Below are 15112 nucleotides of genomic sequence, written 5' to 3'. Positions count from 1 at the left end.
TTCAAGAAGTAACGTTTTTATTCAATTTGTATGTACTAAAATATACAAAACACACCTGCCAATCCAGCGGCAACACAAACAGTAAAGGGATAATGGTGAGAGTACCCTCTCCTTCCTTTCAAAGTACTACACTCATGCTAGAGCTCCAATCTGGAACTATACAGTATCTGGCCTGGGAAGAGCCTACTGTTACACTGTATTTCTCTTCACTGCTTGATATGGGCCATGGATTGAAATGTAGTGGGTGGCCACTCAAAGAAAGAAAAGAAAACTGTACTGTTCTGTTTTACAGCTACTTTGGTCATCTCAGAGGAGACTAACAACATGATCAACAGAACACCACACAACATTTGATTCCAGCCCTGGAGTCAGTGAAGTGGACACACTCAAGACCAGCGTACAAAGATAATAAAAACATGGACAATTGTAAAAAGCTCAGATCAGTATCAGTACATTTAAACTTCTTTGTAATCTATATCTCTCAGCCAATGCATTCTGAAAAAGTTGCTTAGGTTGCTTAGTATTCGACTGTAAACCTAAACTCGTATTAGTTTGTGAACCATGAAGGGTTTCCACTGTTATTAACTCCTCACTCAGTCCCCTCAGATCCTTTCACACAATGAAACACACTGGAACGTCACAGTGAGCCTTTTAAGATATACCGTAGGCACTGTGCATGCTTGTGCAATGTCAAACTAAAAGCTTTTCTGTTTGGAATGAATGAAGTATAACATTGTAAATTCAAGTGGATTGAGAGGCAATCTTAAATAGTTTGTTTTGCTATGGTACAATTTCAGACACATTGCCATCTTTTGAATACCTTTATATCCTTTTACAGTAATTCTCCTATGTGAAGTACTGTAGCAGCTACAAAAATGTCAGTATGTCTTAAAATTGTTAGGCTCAATGATAGTATAGTGCAAAAAATCTACCCAATTAGTAAAATACATGTTTAACACTGACATACAAATGATAGTTCCAGTTTCATGCCATCAAAAGAGGAAAACAGTATTGGGAGGGAAACAAGAGTTAATTAATAGTAAGTAGTTGTAAATAACCCACGCATTCGTCTCTCTATGGATTTAAATCCCTTGTAATAAGTGCCCTTTACTCTCCTGGGTCCAGCTCACTGTTTCAGCCCCTCACAGATAAACAACATACAAATGATTACTACAACAGCTATGTTTTTGGATTTGAGAGCTGTTGTATTGCCCCCTAATGAACGACAAACGTGACCTTCAAGAAATCCACTCAAAGGTTTGAACTACTGAAACAAGAATGACGTAATCTCAAATGTCCATGTCTCCCATGGTGTGCTGCTGTGTTCCTTTGTGTGGACGGACAGTGCCCCCTGTCTGCACCCTTGGACAGTACACCTCACTGCTGGGTTCTGGCTCCGTGTCCATATCTCCCAGTAGGGCTCAGCGACAAGTATCTGGTGTCTGACTGTTCCCACGGCAACCTGTTTTGGAGGCAAGCTATTCTATCTCCCCATGTCTATAAAATCAACCAGCAGAAAGTCCTGGAGAAATGTCCCTCTTATTAGCACACGCGCGGTGCACGGTATCCTCCAGCCCACTAGGGGTCCTCCTCCATGTCGTCCAGGTTGGGAGCCATGATGAAATGCTTAGGGTAGGTCAGGTAGTGCTCGTCGGCGTACTCCTCCCAGCGCGTGTCGTCGCTCTCGTGGGTGATGTAGCGCTCACCGCGTCGCGTCTCAAACTCCCTGAGGTCCAGCCAGGTCTGGTAGTCCTAGAGACGAGGGGATCGAGAGCCTCAGTACAGGCAGAACACTACCTCTGCTCTAGTCTGGAGAACATCCTGACTTACACTGGTATCAACCATCTTAAATTCCAGTTAACAAGTAATAATATAGCAAATAATATATGAAGTTGGTATTAAAAGTAACATTCTATAATCAATTCTACTTTAAAGCTGACAGTGACAGCGGACATAGGAAAATTCAAGGTGATCAGACCCACTGAAAGTAAAACACTGTCCTGCATGTTTTACACTGTAACGTTTGCTGTGCTTGTCAGGCTGGGTGTGTGTTACCTGAAGCCAGGGATGACTGAGAGATTTGTCCACGCTGTACCGCTTCCTCATCTTCACTTGGAGCAGGTTGTTGATGAGATCTGTCGCTGTGGAACACACCAAAAATAGCTATCAGTGACAAGAACCTGACTACTATAGAAGTCAAGCAATAACTTGTGGAATTAACTATGACCAGAACATGGGAGTATACTTTTTGCATAAGGGCAGTAGGGGAGATTTGTCAGTGTTTTCATGTAGGCTGAACCACACAGCAGAAAGGTCAGAGAGGGGGTTTCACTTCCAAGCACTTCAGGAGGTGAAACCACACTGGCAGGCCCAGACGTGTGGGTGGGCGATGAAGCACTGAGGCTGCATGTCTGAAGCTGCAGTGTCAGACTTACTTTACCTCCACAATGCAGTACTAGTGTCTGATATCTCAGTACTGGTCTACCACAGATACATTTTAAACCATCTTCGTCAAGATTTGGACACATATCTTTAACTATGTTACATAGAAAGGTCCAAGGTGGACTAAAGATTGAAAAAAGGAGGGAAAGAACACTTAAAGGAATGAATGACGATGGGAGAGGAGTGAGTAGAGAAAAGGAAACATGGACAATGGGAACATTCTGGAGAAAATGGAACTGGTCCTGCATCCATACCTTCAGCTGAGATCTCCTTCCAGGGTGCAGGAGGGTACATGAAGGCAGCGTTCTGGATCTGGTCATTAATGTCCTCGTCCTCATTGAAGGGGAAGGTGCCGCTCAGGCTGACGTACACGATGACGCCCACGGACCACATGTCCAGCGAGCGGTTGTAGCCTTTGCTTCGGAGCACCTCAGGCGCCAGGTAGGCCGGAGTTCCGACCACCGACCGCCGAAACGACTTCTCGCCAATGATGCGGGCGAAGCCAAAGTCACAGAGTTTTACCTGTCGCACAAACACGTTGACAACGCACGTGTTAGCACAGATAAGCTGAAGAAGGACAGGCACACACAAACAAACGCACACATACACAGTTTACCTGAGGGAAGGGTTCAGCAGAGGCCAGCAGCACGTTCTCAGGCTTCAGGTCACAGTGGACAATGTTCTTGAAATGTAGATGTCTCAGAGCCACCAGAATCTACACAAAACAACAACCCGAACCCCTGTTAACCCACTCAAACAGTACACTGTTACATAACTCCTTAATTAGATTGAATGCTAAGGATAATGAGAGTTGCATGAATATCTTAAAACCCTTTTCAAGTAAACCAGTCTTTTTCCATATGGATGTCTCATCTCAACATCTCATCTTCCCAAACCATATGTATAGCAGGCTAATGCCAGAAGTATGTTTAGCAAGGGCCTGCTACCAAGCCACAATGCGCCTGGCTTTTGGCTATGACAGAAGTCTGAAGGAGACCACATCAGAGAAGGGTCTACTGCTGCTAATTGTTAAGTACAGGGTCGTGCCTAATAGACCTGCTCCTGTTTGGCCCCTGGGCCCCTCTCTCTCTTCTGTAATCAGGCCACAGAGCCACCAGAGCACTTCAGGCTGTAACACAGGGTGGAACGCCGCCACAAAACCATTCAGACCTGGTCCATCTTGTAAACAGTCTCCCCCACCCCCCCGATGCTTGCACCACAAGAATCAACAGACCCAGTGCTGAGAAGGAGGCTATTATGTAGATAAATGTACCACAAAATGGACAAAGTTAGGAGAGGGAGAGGAGGGAGGGAGGGAGAAAAGGTGAAAGAAAACAGATATACTAAGGGAAAAGAGGAATAAAGAATAGAGAAGTAACTAGAGAAAAATTGAGAAAATAAAAAAATCCCAGAATTGAGAACGGGGACAAAGAGAAATAAAAAAAGAGAGACAGGGAGAGATGAATCTAGAAGGAAATGGATACGGACCTGTGTGACCAGAAACTTGGTGATGCGTTCTGGAAGTTTGCTTTTCTCACTGGACAAGATCATCTCCAGCATATCGCCATGGAGCTTCTCCATGACGACAAACACCCTCTCTGGGGTCTCAAACATACACTCCAGATTGACGATGCCTGGATGGTGTAGGTTCTAAAAACAAACCAAATTAGCCCTCTTTGAAAAAAAAAAATCAACTGAACTGATCGTAAATTGAACATTTCTGACAATTCTACGTATCTACCTGTAAAATGGCCACCTCGTTCCTCAACTGGCTCTCTTGCTTGGTGGGGAACCTCATCTTATCAATCACCTTGATGGCCACATCCCTGCCAGTCTTCCTGTGTTTTCCTACACATTGACATATAAGGTTTTATTTATGTCTCATTAATGCAGATCGAAGTGAGGTACTTGTTTAATAGTGCCCTACAGTAAGTGGTTGCAACAAGGCTAGATACATACCTCCATACACAATTCCAAACTGGCCAGACCCCAGCACCTCATCTGAAAAAATCTGGTAGACAGAACTGATATCCTGTAGGAACAAATACAAACCAGTTAGTTTGGTGTGACTTCATGTTTATGTGCAAAAGTTGGCATGCAGACAGCAAAAACAGTAAAGGCTACTGCTGTAGTTGGTTTCAGTCTGGTTTATTTAAAGAAATGCAGAAGTATAGCAGTCAAAAAAAGAATAATTAATAAGTATCCTTAACTTCCAAAATGTCGTATACAAAATGTTTGAAATTTGGTATCTGTATTTGGTTTCCGTATTTTATGCTCAAATGAGCATTGGAAAACACACGTACACACAAAACACAGAACACATACACACAGTGTACAGTGCTGGGAAATTGTTGAATATTGTCAGAAAAAAAGTTGTACTCACCACATTCTCCTGTATCTGGCAGTTGGATACAGATATGCTGATTGACAACTCTTCTAGAAAGGAGAAGTATGAACACTAATTTATTTCTTAACGAATTGCAATAAGAGATGCATAGCTAACATTATGCAGGTGTTAGCAAAGATAACCAGTAGCCCAAAAAATAGATATTCCTGTGCAATAACTACCTTTTCAAATTGATTAAGTAAGATATGTGTAATTGAATGGACAAAATATGTGTAGAATTCCAGGGATAATGTATGAATCATGAGAGCATCTGTATCATGAGATAAATCATCATGTATTCAGTTGTATTATGATGATAATTCAAAGATCAAGTACATTCACTTGACAGAATCTTGCCCTGAACATAAATATTAAATTGGAATGAAGTCAAAAATCCAATAATCTTTGCATCTCTCCTAATAGTCTAGTTTATATGCATGGATATTTAAAGATCAGTCAGTGGTTGAGTAAATGGTGCATGTAGGATTCCATTATGTATGAACCTTTACATATAATAAGAGTGTGTCACTAAGGTACCAAATGGTCTCCAGTGATATGGTTCAAAACAATACATGTTTTCCTCTCCTTCTCTTCTCCTGTCACAGGTCTCCACAATCCCATCATCTAAAATAAGGTTCACTCCACTATTTTTTTTTTTTTCATGAAAAAATGCCTATGAAATCCTCTGTGGCTCTCAGAATAATTAAACTGAGGTGTTTTATGGTACTATATACACTGTGTAATCATTCAACAGACAATACTACTTAATAGTCACACTTCTGGAGTAGGTGAAAGCTGTGATAAACTGCTCATCATCACCATCATCATCATCATTGTCATCAGCTTCAGACACCAGCACCACCATTCTCATCATCATCATCACGTCACCATCATCAACATCTTCCAGAGACGACAAAAGAGATTCCTACCCTGACTTGTCTCACTCCAAACCTGCATACAGACCTTTCAGAGTGCATCACTGTTTACTGCTTACTCACTGCAGGCTCTCACCTCACTTGACCTACACTTTTAAAAATCACCTAGGACTAAAGGGGGAAATACACTGCTTAGTGACAGCAACTTTCAAGAGGGACTCATACGGGCCAAATCCAAGTCTTGCTCACACCTAGTGGTCTAAATTCCATGACTCATTTGACCTACTTTTGTGCCCAGTGCTTGCTTCAGTGGGTGCCTACTTTTTGTCTGATGTTACTGGGGACTCACATAAACAAGAAGCAAAGCGACACATGAAGTGACCAACCACTAGGACTAGAAACAGAACTATCCTACTCACTGTGATCCTTGCCTTGCCCGGTGGCGGTTGCCACGCTGGGCTGGGGCGTGACAGGCATTAGGGCCTGCCGGATGGCCTTCTCCCAGCCCTGCGCCACCTCCACACCCACGCCGGAGGCTGCCAGCGCCGGACTGTGGTACAGGCCACCGTTGTTCTCCCCTACATAGTACACCATGGTGGAGGTGAGGATCTCAAAGCAGTGCAGGTTGCTGCCCTGGGCCAGGCTGTTATAGTCTCTGGCCTGCTCCACCTGGAGGATCTCTGATAGGGGGATCTCCTGAGGGGACGGAGAAAGAGAGCGGAGGAAAGGAGTGAGGGTGGAAAGTTAAACACAAGGCAGTTGGGTAGGTCCTAGGTCCTCTTACTGCAGAGAGAAAGAGAGAGAGAGAGAGAGAGAGAGTGAGAGAGAGAGAGAGAGAGAGAGAGAGAGAGAGTAAAACTGTCTTTGTAAAACAAAGACAATACGAAATGAGAGGAAGAGAAGATGAAGCAACATCATATCAGAGATAACCAGATTGAGTCAACCAGATCTACAGAGGTCTGTAGGGTAACAGGGACAAGTGACAGACAGAGCAAGACACCGCTAGCCATGATGAAGACGATAACAGAACAAGAAGCCCTTAACCACAAACAAAACTTGAAAATGTTTCTGCTGTGCCCCTACCTCGACTAAGACTCAACCACAAGTCAGCAAAGATTCAAACTGAGACTCAGAAATCACAGAAATCAAGCTGAATCAGTCATAATGTCACAACAGAACAAGGCGAGCATACACAGACTAGCAAAACAAGCAGGAATCATTTGTTATTATTACCTGTAGAAATGAAGCTTTTAAACAGGTAGTTTGAAAGTATAGCCCTTCTTCAGAGTAGCACCCATCCAAACAAAGTCTGAGATAGATCCCTGGTTACTGTCGAGGAGTGCAGTCTACAACTCTGTATCTCTCTCACACACACACATACACACACACGCAATCTGAAAGAACGCTCTGAGAACACTTTTAAAAGTCCCCCCTTCTCCTCAGACTCACTCTGTCAAATAAAAGAGGGAAGGAAATAGAGGAGGGAAGTCTCAAAGTCCCCAACCAATAGAAGCCTCCCCTTTTCTCCACCCCACTCCCTCTACCACCCCCCTCTTTTTCTTTCCTGGTAGCTCAAACACAGGGTATCAAATGAAGTGATTGTGGTTAGCGGAGCCCAGGTCACATGACCAGGGGCTCTGTGCCTCTCTAAATCTCCAGCACCGTAGCCACAGTGATTAGAAGGCAGGGAGAGCTGGAGGCCTCATCTGAACACAAGCAGCCAGGGCTCTCATCAGCCGCAAGACCCCGCGCACACAGCAACAAGACACGGCAACCATGCTCTTATACAGTCCCTCAAGAGAGGAGTGTGTGTGTGTGTGTGTGTGTGTGTGCTGGGGCGATAATCACCCAGAGACAGAAGGAAGCCCCCAAACCCCTATTAGAGGGTCTTGGAAAGAAACCACAAGTACAGGGGTCTCATCTTCAAAAGGATTCGCCCTTATGGCATCCAAATGGAGAAAATGGCTGCCATGCCTGGCGACTTTGTGACTACACTGCCACAACTAATCAAATTAAGGGTATAGAGAAGACTAGATGGGAGCCACTCGCCAGTCACTAGAGATTACAGAGAAGAGACCCTATATGTATTCTAGCAGAAGTTTATGACAGATAAACTACCAGTGTCAGTCCAACTATGATGTGGATGACATTCAGCGAGCAACAAACTAAAAAGAAAGACCAGCCCATGTAAGATTTTGAAGGCGGAACTAAAACACAGTTACAAAGAAACGTCTAGTCTTCAATTAGCCTTGTCAACGTCTTACGCAGTGCCGAGTGCCAAGTTGATAATAAAATACCCTATTACAGAGCCTTTAAAAACACCCTGGAGCTTCACAGGAGGGTATGTCACCATGGTAACACTGGGAGACAAATTGAGTTCCCTATGTGACTGTATGAGTACATTCCAGAACATTCAAATTAGAATATGGTTAGCGGTAGTTTGACAGATTCAGTTTCAGACAATTGAATATGTATACCTGTAACTACAAAAAGATGCAAATAAATGCGTCTCAAGTGTTCATTGTCTGGATGACTGTCTGGGAGTGCTCTGTGGAGGTGTAAAAGTCAAACAGCCACACACATACACACAAACAAAAACACTCACACACGGTAGAACAAATACAGATATTGTGAAAATACCCAACCTAGAGGAATGGCGCACACACAAACACACACACACACTTGAGCACATGTGGAAGCATTTACCTAGCAGGAGTGAGGTCTGCTGTCTCTCTCTGTCCCCTGGCGTCTAATTACTCAGGCTATGAAGTCCCTGTGGCAGGATAATGACTAGTTTGGCCACTGGCACAGAGAGGGAAGTGTCACACACTCTCAAGTTGAAGTTACAGCCTTGCAAATACCAAATGACACTGCTTTACATTGTGCCCTGATGAAACACACACATAGTAAAATGTATGTAAGACATTTTGGGCTTGACAAGAAGTTGAACCTGTCTTATGTGGGCCATTTTATGTTGATGCAAATGACAGCTTCTTGAACTTGGATTCAGATAACCAAGTCCTCATGTAGAGATTTGGATTTATATTGAATAAAAGGAAGCACTAGACTTTGACATTTGACATCAATGTCCTCAAAACATCCACCAAAGTGACCATTAAAGGTCTGGAGATTCCTTAATATCAAAATCAATCAAGACTTTCACCCAGGTAACCCCCCTTTGGACTTGGTAATGAGACAGATACTGACTAACTATGGCAGCAAAACTCCTTTGACTTTGTGAGCTGTTGACTGTGACAGGGCTGTTAGAGAAACCGCAAGGTTCAGACTGGGGGGTTTTCATGGCGTGTATCACTGTACTCAGAGTAGTTTACAGTTGCAACACCGCCTAGTCACCTCAGCACGGCCACACTTAGTAGCTCACGTGCACACCCTTACAGTGACTAACACTGTTCAAACCTCCTCACTCAAATTATGTTGGTTTATTTTGGCACAAAGTATGGTACTTTACAATAATTGCATACACATATTAGGTTTTAGGTACTCTTAATAAGCACACCAGATGCTTACAAGATAAATAAAATGGACTATGTATTTGTACAGCATTTTGAACCTCCAGGGTTTGGCATACAGTCCAGACAGGGTGATGGAAGGTCCTTCTCACCTTATAGAACTTGGCCCCGGTGTCGTTCTGGAATAGACTCAAGCTCTTACTGTCCAGCCTCCAGTAATGCCTCTTCCTCTGTGGACCAGCAGCAGATAGAGTTAAATGTTCAAATGTTTGTTATGACTCGTCATTAGTTCTCCATTACTCACACCTGTACTTACTTATTGACACTAACACAGTGCCTCACTAACACACTTCTAAGTGGCCACAAACACAGCACAAATACTGGTTTAACAGCCAAGTAAGGCTGTGTTAAATGGATGTGCTGCTTATATAATCATAATAATAACAATGTATTCATTTAGTATTCATCCAAAGCAACAGACGAAGAAGGGGATTTGAATGTACGACTAGATCTGTAGTCAAATCCTCTACCACTAAGCTATACCCATCTCCTTGTTATAACACATTTGATATATTCATCTCATGTCTTGGTGTGCCAGAGTACAGCAGTCCTACCAGGTTGTCTCTGCTGGTGTAGTGGACCATCCAGCCCTCCCTAACCACCGTGGAGCTGCGTCTCTTGCAGTGTTTGATGGACTGGACCACCCGCATCAGGGGGATGTTGCTGCTGGTGGAGGGGCTGGAGAACACACACACGTGGTATGAACTCACACATAAAATAATATACTATAATATAATTATTTAAATGTACCCTACATTTGACTGAATGTAACAGTGATTGTGTGACCGGTGCCTCAATGTGACCTATACAGCCTAGACAGACTTACCTGATGGTCTTGATGGGTTCTTCGTCCTTCTCCTTGTCCAGGAACGGAGGGTCCATGTAGAACATCTTCTCATCTGGAGTGGAAGGTTCCTCTGAGTCATCCAGACCACGCCCACTGTCCACATCACTGCTGTCCACCTCCATGGTGCTGTCGGAGTCTGGCCCCGGGCTGGCGGGCTCTGAGGACACACACATGTACACACACACACACATAAACACACAGACATATGCACTGACACACACATTCACCCATACAAAAACAGACACAGCTTACCTCCATTGAAGAAAACTTCACCCAAGCACTCTTTAGGTACCTTTGATGCACACCGCTTATGGCAGTTGAATCTACAATCTGGAAAGAAGAAACTCTACAGTCAGTGAAAGAGATGACAACGATGAATCCTATCTCATTCATTAGAGCGCTGGGTCTAGACGGAAAATAATACAGATAGATATTAAACACACTGTACACACACACACCAACCTTTGCACTGCATGCCCTGTCTGAAGAGGCCTTTGAGCAGGCGTTTGCAGTACTGGCAGATTGTGGGGCGTGTGTAGGTGTGGATGGCGAAGGTGTGTGGCACCTTGACCCTGCCCAGAACCAGCTTCTCCATCCAGATAGGCCGGCCACTCCAGGACAGGATCCGCTTCCCTGCCTCTTGGTGGGAACGTTGCTATGGGGCGACAGGAGAAAAAAGGAGAGGAGGTGAGTAGGAAGAGGAAGCGAAGCAAGAGGATGAAGGAGGGGAGTCACACAGACAGCCATATTAACCGGACTGCACTGTAAAAGAACTGAGTGGTTCTGTTTATAATGCTGTAGATGGTATTAATAAATCATCCAGAGGTCTGGAAACCATTAACAGCCTGGAGAGCACAGAAGCCTCCACATGACAGTCCACTGTACGTAAACATAATCCAGGTTGACCCAGGCCTTAATGCCATCAGACTAATTACTTTTCCTAATGACCTTTCATAAGCCAAGGACACAAAGGAAAATATTCCATATCAAACCAGAGCTTATGCAAAAAGCATTTCGTAAGCCATTAGTACTTAGTACTGCATGTGATGCTCATTTGGCTGAATTAAATACTTTGCATCGTTGTGGTATTTCAGAAGATACTCTGAGAGATTTGAGAATCAAAAAAGTCAGTTACTATTTTGGCTTGGCCTTCCTCAGAATGTGTGGTTTCAAGGGCTGGAAATTAGATTTTGTGCAGTCTCAGTCAAATTACAGATATCAGGTCAAAGTAAATCCTCAGTCAATTTTAATCAACATTTGGAGGACATAAAGAAGGTTCTGCTGGAACAGTGTACTTTATTCACAGTTACATTAGGATTTAGGGATAAAAAGCTTGCCTGAAACTATAGATTATTTTATACAATCATACCAAATTAACGAGTTAAACTGACCAATCAGAACTCACCTCCTCCAGGACGACAACAGCATTCTCAGTGGGGATAGGCCGAGGAATGAAGAGGGAGGGTCCAGGTAGAGACACATTGGACAGACATCTCTTCCTCACCCCGCTACAGTTGTTGGGGATCTTGAAGGCACAGCGCTTATGGTAGTTCAGGCCACATCCTAGGAGGACAGAGAGGTGGTCATGCAGCTACTACAAGAGATAACTGCAGCTCATTTTAGCGCTGTTCATTATCATTACGATCATATTTTCTCCAGTATCATTATCCTAAATGGCCACAAGGGGGCCTAATTGATGAGACCTCAAAGAGCGTTACCGTTAACTAATAAGACATAAGCAAACAGTCCTGAAGTTATGGCCAACATTAAAAACTTTCAAAAGTCTTCATTCTATCGTTCCCACGTGAATCTGTAGTTCCTTGGGTGCTGTGCCATACAGAGCCTCTTCTTTTATATCTGAGGGCTCGCTGCATTCCAGTTTACCTCCCCTGAGGAAGGTGTGTGTGTGTGTGTGTGTGTGTGTGTGTGACAAACTGAATCCACCAGGGCCTGAGGAGCAGCACATGGTCTCTGAGGACTCTTGGAAGGATGAGACTTAGCCTTGGCATGACTACACTACGCTTCCCCCAACAAGACCATCTTGGGTTTGCACTTCAAAAGGCCTGCTTCAATGACGTGAGGAAGTCACACATTTTCTACCAAGAAATGTGCAATCCAGTTTCCCTTGACAGGGCATGTGCAGAGACAGCATCTGTCTCTGCACATGCATCTGCATATGTTTATGTGTGAGGGGCTCTGTGTGCAAACACTCATGGGTGTGTGGGTGTGTATACGTGTATCTAAGTGTGTACGTGCGTGTAAGTGTGACCATGAGAATATTTACCATGAGTGTGTGTGTGTGTGTGTGCGCGCGCTCACATTAGTGTGTGTGTGTCTGTCTGTGTTGGAGCGTTGGTGTATGTGTGTGTGTGTGTGTGTGTGTGTGTGTGTGTGTGTGTGTGCGCTCACCTTCACATTTGAGGCCCTGCCTGACGAGACCCCAGAGCATCTCACCACAGTAGTCGCAGAAGGTGGGGGCCTTGTAGGAGTGGACGTAGAGGGCGTGGGGACGGATCTGGAAGTCTTCAACGGTGGCTAGAGCTGAGAACCACAGACAACTCAGACCCCAAACATGACCCAACTGAAGGAAAAGAACACGAACCCCAAAATCAAATACAGAGACCCCAACCCAATGAGGGATGAAAAAAAATTGCACAGACAAGAAAAGAACATGCATAGCTATTAGAAGGCAATGCAGTGCTTTCTGTTGAAACAGAAAGACCTTTTCAAACTTTGCACATGGTTTCCATTCACGGGTCTGAGTGTTATAGCACAATCTTTCAGTAGAGGGCGCCACCACAACAACGGTACACACATGTCATCCTCTCATCGGTTCCTCCAAGGGATCGGGCACAAGGACACAGTCGAGACCAAGAAATACACATGGAGACAGCGGCGGTGGTCCGTCACACATTCAACGATCCCTAGGATCCAGTTAAAGTAACAGCTGAAATTCAGCCTGAATACACAGAAGCACATTTCTCCTTCATTTTCCATCCAAAGGAGCACAGAAGAGGCCTGGGGAGCAGGAGAGCTGCGCTCCATCTGCTAGTTTGGTTTGGGTCTGGGAGCCCTCTGAGGTCACCCTTGGATGGGACTGTTAGTTCATAATGGGTTGGACTCATGTGAGATGGGCCTGTGAGTCAGGCGTCTCAAGCAAACCTCTGTGATTGCAGTCTCCATAGAGAGCAGGGCTGGACGTGCGATGCCGGTCGTTGTTCTCACAGTCCTCAGCAATCATTTATTTGACTGTGGGATTCGGTTGACCAACAAGGGAACCATTAACTTTCAAACTTGAGTTTAGTTGGAAGTTTTGTTTAACCGCCGTGCTGTGATGCTATAATTGTTTGTTTATTTGGTTGTGGTTCTATGTGTGATTGTGAGTGTGTGTGTGTACGGCTGTACTACATGTGTATAACTGTGGGTGGGTGTTCCTTTGTCTTCTTGATCCCCACACCAGGAGGTTATTCTAAACGACAAATGTGACCTCCATCCAATTAGATTAAAAGCTCTGTGTACCAGTGAAACCATAATCTTCAGGAGAGAGCATGAAGACTGAGCAGAAACAACGAGAGAATGCGCAGTAGAGTTCCCACACCTTAGTTGCAGGACCAATGCAGATAGTCAATTGTGAGGTCAATACAATATTAAATGGATTCTGTAGTTACAGATGAAAAGTTACAACTAGATATAATAAACAATAATACAATTTACGGAGGCAGCTACAGTATGTATGTAAATCAAATAAATTTTTTTACTCATCTTCATCCTGTATGACAGCTTGTGTTAACATTAATGTTCTTTTCAAAGCAACCTTCTGTACCATTTACCAACTGTAAACGAGTTAACACACACATACACCCATCCAAACATGAGAAAACAAAAAGCAGTGAAACAGATTTTCTCAATTCAGGAAAATATGAAGGCTGTTGGGCACATTTTGGGTCCGACTTCAAAGTAGGGAAAAGCTAAAGAAAGTCACATGCGATCAAGCTGAGCATAGCTCTATGGCAAAGGGACCTGAAAGAGGGCATTCATGTTCCATCCCAAACACAACTGTGAAACAACTGGTCGACTATTTACAGTCTGTACTGCGTGAAACGCCTCAGGAGCTAGTTTGCATCAAACACAGACAATTGAGTGAATTAGGTGTTTTTCCATAAGCTGTAAGGCATATGAATGTTTTTAGTTTATGAATGTTTTTAGTTTTTAGTTTTGAGGGCTATCCATAACTTATAAGTTTCCACGCGCTGTCAAATATGAGTTAAAACCTGCATTGTTGAGCTAGTACTGCTGTCGTCAAGAATCTTCTTTAACAAAAGATCGGGTGGGGATTCTGGAATAGTGAGTATAAAAACAGGACACACAGACCCCCCAGCAGGGCATGGGCTATTCAGTGTCTACTCTGCCTCCAGATCTGGCCCCTGCTTCTGAGCCTGTTTACACTCAGTAGGTCCTCCACAATCACTTACTGCAGCGAAAACAAGCTCTCGCCTTTGAGGCCTGTGCCAAAAACAAGCCCCTCTTTCTCCTCCTTCTCTCAGGGATGGAGGTTTCAGATCCAGACTAACACTGGTTCTCCTCTCACACACCAGGCCACAGAAATAAACAACAGGTTCCCTCAAACAGATAAGAGACAAGCTTAGCCCACGATGACAGAAGACAAAGTGTTGGATAAGATGGTTGATGTTTGCTGCAAGATGTTTTGTGTTGTTTAAGAGCAGAGAGATTCAGGGTCTGCTGTAGCGCTGCACCAGTTTGGCACGTCGTAAACCCACTACCAGACATAGGAAAGCAAGATAAGGTAATACTGTTTGTTGTGACTACTGCGCTGTACATGTAAACACCTGACACCTGTTGAAAGGAGTGGGAGAGAGAGAGATGACCAGAGGGAGAAAGGGTGAGAGAGAGAAAGAGAGAGTAAGAGATAGACAGAAAGAAATACAAAGAAAACCAATGGAAAAGCACAAAAAGAAAGAGGAAACCAATGGTCTCCTGACTACATCCTCTACTTTATGGGATCCAACAGTCA

General features: G+C 44.0%; 1 protein-coding gene across 2 annotated transcripts in view; it reads right to left on the bottom strand.

The window, feature by feature from the left end:
- Positions 1-15112, bottom strand: part of prkd3 (protein kinase D3) — a 34157-nt gene continuing 19045 nt past the window's right edge. For both annotated transcript variants that reach the window (XM_084676390.1, XM_084676399.1), the window contains 16 exons: positions 12490-12621; positions 11486-11643; positions 10543-10735; positions 10333-10410; positions 10060-10237; positions 9788-9911; positions 9326-9403; positions 6123-6399; positions 4826-4878; positions 4402-4474; positions 4184-4290; positions 3931-4092; positions 3059-3157; positions 2697-2964; positions 2056-2141; positions 1-1752 (listed from right to left, as the gene is read on the bottom strand). In XM_084676390.1, coding sequence (XP_084532516.1) covers positions 1579-1752; positions 2056-2141; positions 2697-2964; positions 3059-3157; positions 3931-4092; positions 4184-4290; positions 4402-4474; positions 4826-4878; positions 6123-6399; positions 9326-9403; positions 9788-9911; positions 10060-10237; positions 10333-10410; positions 10543-10735; positions 11486-11643; positions 12490-12621 — 2240 coding nt within the window. In that variant the 3' untranslated portion in view covers positions 1-1578. The remainder of the gene's footprint in view (positions 1753-2055; positions 2142-2696; positions 2965-3058; positions 3158-3930; positions 4093-4183; positions 4291-4401; positions 4475-4825; positions 4879-6122; positions 6400-9325; positions 9404-9787; positions 9912-10059; positions 10238-10332; positions 10411-10542; positions 10736-11485; positions 11644-12489; positions 12622-15112) is intronic.

The sequence above is a fragment of the Hypomesus nipponensis genome, chromosome 3, assembly GCF_054491055.1.
Source record: "Hypomesus nipponensis isolate SF chromosome 3, ASM5449105v1, whole genome shotgun sequence".
Lineage (NCBI taxonomy): Eukaryota > Metazoa > Chordata > Actinopteri > Osmeriformes > Osmeridae > Hypomesus > Hypomesus nipponensis.
This window is presented reverse-complemented; position numbering and strand designations above follow the sequence as displayed.